Below are 6,000 nucleotides of genomic sequence, written 5' to 3' on the forward strand. Positions count from 1 at the left end.
TTACGATAGAGAAACCAAGCTCCTTTTACAACGTCTACATGTATAACCGTTAAGTCTTTGACTTCAACACTGAGGCACTGAAGGTCACAGTTTTGGACAACAATGAGACTTTTTTTCTCCTTCAAAAAACTGCAGCGAAAGCAGAATTACAAAAAGCTATCCACTGTCTGATATTTTGCCTTCATTTTGTACGTTATCTAAAGGAGCAAGCAAAGAAATAATCAAAACAACAAAATGGGTCCTGCATCGCCCTGTCTGGGTTTATTTCACAACATTATCTGTATATTATCCTGCTTTTTACACGGCTACTTACTTAAGAAATCAATCATTTGACACAAAAATGGTCCTCCGGAGTCTGACATCAGAACTGCGTCGGTCTGCTATACATAGCAACGGTCTGCTATAGAGAAATAATAGTCCGTAGAATGTCGTGACGGACCAATCTAGTATTCAACAAAGCCGTGTGATAACTTGAATTTACATGTTAGAAACAATAAATAGCAACTCAGCAACTTATTCCTCTTGTACAAATGATATGGACAGATTACCCCACTTGGAGCCCCTATTGACACCCCCACAACCACCACCACCATCATTCTTCCTTCTATGCATTGCATAACCTTTAAGATTTATAAAGAAATATGCACCCTGTGAATGTGAACATGGAAAACCACTTTTAGACACAGGGTTTTATATTTAGGTTTTGCTAAGGACCGGTTTAAAGGCCCTTGTAATTTTCATTTCAGCTCATACTGTAATTAGTGGCGCATATTACAGCCAATTTTGCAATTAATTAAACAACCACAGTGCACACACAGTGGATCTGGTCTAGGCCCGTGGGGAAATTGCCTGCTTTTCCCAGTTGGTTATCCAGCCTTGACGGTTGTGCATAACTGTGTTTCCCTTGAGTCTAGTAGTTGTGCATTGTTTGTTTACATGCAGCAGAGGCAGAGGTCCAATAGAAAGAATGCATACAAAGGGAAGGGAATGACTATCTTCAATCCTGGTTTATATTATTGAATATTCACTTGATCGGTCATAAATTAACTAGGGCTGTCAAAGTTAACGCGATAATAACGCGTTAACGCAAATTTGTTTGAACGCCACTAATTTCTTTAACGCATTAATGCATGCAATTTTTTGGAGGTTGTAGCGGGCTCAGTTTTAAAGCTAGAGTGAAGATACTAGTATCATAAGAAACTAGAAAACCCAAGGAATCCATTGTTATACTAGCTTGTCGTGAAGGAGGTTAAATAACGCTCATGGCTATCTTCAAAGGGGTCCCTTGACCTCTGACCTCATGATATGTGAATGAAAATGGACAGATGTGAATCACAATTAACTACGGACAATCATGCGATTAATCTATTGACAGCCCTAAAATCAATTATAATGTCAAGTTATCCAAAAGACTGTCTAATAGATCTAAAAAAAAAAAGTAGCATGAAAAGAAAAAGGAAGTGCCACCTCCTGCCCCTGCATGTCATCTGTGACATAATTAGCCAATTTCTGCACTTAATTGATTGATTACTCGCCCACCAACCCTACAACTAATTAATTGCCATGCCTTGCTGTGGAAGCAGCAGCAGCAGCAGAGCTGTGGGAAATGATGGCGATGATGATGAGGAGGAGGAGGAGGAGGAGGAGGAGGAGGAATGTCACAGTCAGGCCTGTTTCATCCACAGAGAGAGCTGGAGAGTCAAACACACTGTGCAACACAATGGGCAGCAGACACACACAGAAAGAGAGTGAATGTAAACGTGTCAACATCTGCAACTCATCAATGTGACCCTGCTTGCTTTTTTTTTTTTTTTTTTTTCTGAAATCGCACCCGCACTGCTGCACACACACGCACACACCCACGCGTATAGCTTTCTAATCATGAATGTAAAAAAAAAGAAAACGCATCGGAAACGCCAGCCCCGTTGCGGTCAGGTCGGCTATATGCATGGAGCGACGTCAGTGGAGGAGAGGTGAGGTAAGAAGGAAGGAAAGAAAGGAAAGGAGGAGAGAGAGAGAGAGAGAGAGGCTGAACCCTGCGCGCATCTGGATCGAGCGTTCCATTTCTGCATCTGGAGCGAGCGTTCCATTCCATTCCATCCAGATGTGCAGAGGCGCGCTGGAGGCTATTTTAGGACATTCTCTAAATTAGAAGCAACAAAAAAAAGGGTTGCATCTCACCCATTTATGTGTCCCGGTGTGCTGGTGGTGCTCCTGTAGGCTGCTTGGTGAACTGAGAGCTATCCAGAGTCTCCAGCCTCCTGCTCGCACTACAGATCCGCTACAGCAGCGCTGGAACAGGAGGAGCGTCTGATGAAACCATATTCCTTCCTCTTTTCTCTCTCTCTCTCTCTCTCTCTCTCTGTCTCTGACACAGAAAACGGAAAAGCGCTGATGTACAAATCTCTCTCTCTCTCTCTCTCCCTCTCTCTCTCTCTTTGTTGCCTTCAAGTGTACCGCGTAAATTCCGGCTTCCCCAAGTTGCATCTTCTTCATCACAGCCCCAGACGTGACACCATTTGTTGCACCATGTGTAGCCGAGTCAATATGTTGGTCATGTTATTTTTCAAAAAGAGTTCACCGAAATGTGTTTCTGAAAACATCTGAGGCGAGAAATAAACCATGCAGTTGCTGAATCTGTCTTTATTTTGGATCGACGACGTTTATTTTAAAAGATTCTCAGGAGTTTCGAGAGGCGACGAGTCGCGTCGGACGCCCGTGATCTGCATAAAGTAGACTGGCCCTTAACTTTATGCAAATAAGGAGCGGGCGTCGTGACGCTCCGTTTCTCGAATAGCGTTAAAGAGATATTATGGTTGTTGTGTCTTTCTAGCCAAACAGCCACCATGGTGCTAATGTAGCAGCTAGGTGGCTCATGCAAGCATGCTTCAGCCGTGCTCGGCTCGTGATTGGCTCAGGCGGGTGTGAGGGCGGGACCTCGATACCGAGGCTTTGGCTTCACCTTTATAAAAAATAGTTGCATATTAATTTTCTATCAGTCGACTAGGGCTATTATATAACTGAATAATCATCACACATAACTAATCTATGTATACACATGTACTGTATGTGCAGGTATGCAGGCTAGTATACTGAGGTACCTACATGTACATACAGGAAATACCATGAAGATCAATAGTGAGATATCGGATTAAAATAGTGATATTACACAATAATAATACAAACTAAACAAAAATACAAAACGCAGGATGCAAAATAAGTCATAAACACCTTTCTTGGTCAGAAATAATGACAACATATCTTGCCAATAATAATGTTTTATTTTAGAAAATAGCAAAAGTAGACTTATTACAAGGCTTGTAATTGATTAAATTGATTAAATATAAATATTGTGTGAATTTTATTCTGCTCTCTATTGTTAAAATGGTTGAAATAAACAAGTAAATTCAGTATCCTCTAACTTCTATCACTTTTTTAGGATTGTTCATGTGTGTTTCTTTAAGAATTACAATATTTCCAACAGCCTTTGAAGGTAGCATCCTTCTAAACTCAAAGCCTCGCACCTGTGTAGCCCAAATCTCGCGAGAACTAAGTCTCCACATACTGTACAGTATACCCCAAGATTGCACTGTGGAGGGATTCTAGCTCATATGATGAACTCAAATTGACATTTTACTGTATTTTACTGTACAATCATAATAAGGTTAATCTTATTAAAAGATAGTTTTAATTAAAAGACACCTTATCAAACATACAATACAGATACACACTCTCACACACACCATGCTACACTCTGCAGTGTTTTTGTCCCCTTTGGCTCTAACTACATGCAGGGGAGAATGATGTGCTGGCAGCAGCAGAAAGATGACGATGAAATGATGCAGTGATAGAAGAGAGAGAAAGAGATGAGGAATTTAGATTATTCTTCTCAATCAGCTGTAGTACAGTGACAGAACAAGCTGCTGTACAGACAATAAAGAAGATCTAATATGATAATGTAAAGCAGAGAGAAGAGAAATGTCATTCATATGCATGTCAGCAACTCAGGTATCTGTGACGCAAGACAGATAATACATGCCTGACCTTGACTTGAATGTGGAAATGATTTTGTGGACAGTATAATGCAAGTGTATATCTATCTAGTTCTCACGGTTTAATGTCACTAAAAATAGCTCTCCTGTGGGTGTGAAAGCATGTAAAAGGTGTCAAATTTACCATCATATTTGAGGTGTTACAACACAGGTTGCTTGTCTATTATTGTTGCACCATTCGGTTACACATCCTGTCACCAAAATGTCCCAGGTTTGATCCCACAACAGCCAACAAATCCATTTACCAGCCAGACTCCTAAGTAGTGAACCACCTCTTCAGTCACAAGAACCCACTTTGAAATGTAAATAAAATGTAAAAAACGTGGTATTTTGGTCTCTAAGGGTAACAAATATTCTCCCACATAGATGCCATCTGTGCTGCTGTACAAGCAGCTTGCCTTAAGAAAGACAAATTGTTTCCTCATCCAGAGATGTAGGTTAATGTCTTCAGAGATGAGAGGTAATTTTAACACAAAGCTCTAAGGTGACACCATCTGGGACAACATTGCTATTGCATGATGTGCTGAAGCTCCAATTAAATTTTGCCACCTACTGTACATGTGGAAACACACAACCTCACACACAGTGAGACGTCTCAGCAGTGCTGACACTTTTTCTAGCACCTCCATCCCTTCCTTGGACATATTCGTTGTTTGATGGCATCTGGAATGTTGCATTTAGGGACTGTATGAAAAGTATTGGGGCTGAACTTTATGTTTGACTTTTTCAAAAAGTAAGATCCTCTCCATGGCTCTAGATATTCTGTTTAGACCTTTTCCCAGGGCCAGTTACTGCATAGACCATATAGGCGGTCGCCTATAGGGCGCCACCTTCTGGGGGGACACTGGTCACCCTAAAAAATAAATAGATAAATAATAACAATGTATATTTTTTAAAACATGCCGGTGGGCGCTCTTCCTAATTTTTTTGCATTAACAAATGAACGAAATGAATAAAGAAAGAAAGAAAGAAATACACTTTTCACTCCTGTAACACTCTTTCTCACACTTTTTCTAATGCCTTGCCGCAATTATTTGTTATTAAAAGACAATTTCTTTATTCAGCATTACCTTTAAGTAACTGTCACTCTTTCATTGTTTAATTGTTATCTTATATGTATTATTATTGTCATGCCTTCTTCCTTTTTTTTTCTCTATATTTTACATATTCTATTGTTCTTAACATGCTATTTGCTGCCTCTTTTTGTTAATCATTTGATTGCTTGGTTGGGTTTATCAGCAGTATTTAAACTTGTTTGAATTTTATTTATTCTTTGTTGTAAAGCACCTTGAACTGCACATATAAACAAAGTATATTATTATTATTATTATTATTATTATTATTGTTGTTGTTGTTGTTGTTATTATTATTACTATTATTGTTGTCATTATTATTATTATTATTATTATTATTGTTGTTGTTGTTGTTGTTGTTGTTGTTGTGTTTTGAATGCAAGATCGTAGTCTGCAAAAATAATTTCAGGTGTCAAATTAACGTAGTGAAGTAAAAAGTGGAATATTTCTCTCTAAATCTTGTGGAGTAAAAGTATAAATTATCATGAAATGGAAGTATATATACAACTGCTTTATTCAGCATTGCCTTTAAGTAACTGTCACTCTTTCATTGTTTTATTGTTATCTTACATGTAATATTTTTGTTATGCCTTCCTCCTTTTTTTCCTCTACTCTATTTTACATATTCTATTGTTCTTAGCATGCTATTTACGGCCTCTTTTTGTTAATCATTTGATTGCATGGTTGGGTTTATCAGCAGTATTTACAAATGTTTGAATTTTATTTACAAATATATATCTATATCTATATCTATATATAGATATATAGATATATATATATATCTATATATATATAGATATATATCTATATATGTATGTATAGTACTTGAGTAAGTGTCCTTGTCCTCCTCCTGCTGGTGTGCGTCACCTTTAAAA

The 6,000-nt window shown here is 38.4% G+C and overlaps 1 protein-coding gene across 3 annotated transcripts in view; it reads right to left on the bottom strand.

Moving 5' to 3' along the window:
• Window positions 1-2,323, bottom strand: part of sh3kbp1 (SH3-domain kinase binding protein 1) — a 38,489-nt gene extending 36,166 nt beyond the window's left edge. For all 3 annotated transcript variants that reach the window (XM_074622693.1, XM_074622694.1, XM_074622692.1), the window contains exon 1: window positions 2,182-2,323. In XM_074622693.1, coding sequence (XP_074478794.1) covers window positions 2,182-2,185 — 4 coding nt within the window. In that variant the 5' untranslated portion in view covers window positions 2,186-2,323. The remainder of the gene's footprint in view (window positions 1-2,181) is intronic.
• Between the last annotated feature and the right edge of the window lie 3,677 nt (window positions 2,324-6,000).

The sequence above is a fragment of the Sebastes fasciatus genome, chromosome 21 (assembly GCF_043250625.1).
Source record: "Sebastes fasciatus isolate fSebFas1 chromosome 21, fSebFas1.pri, whole genome shotgun sequence".
Classification (NCBI taxonomy): domain Eukaryota; kingdom Metazoa; phylum Chordata; class Actinopteri; order Perciformes; family Sebastidae; genus Sebastes; species Sebastes fasciatus.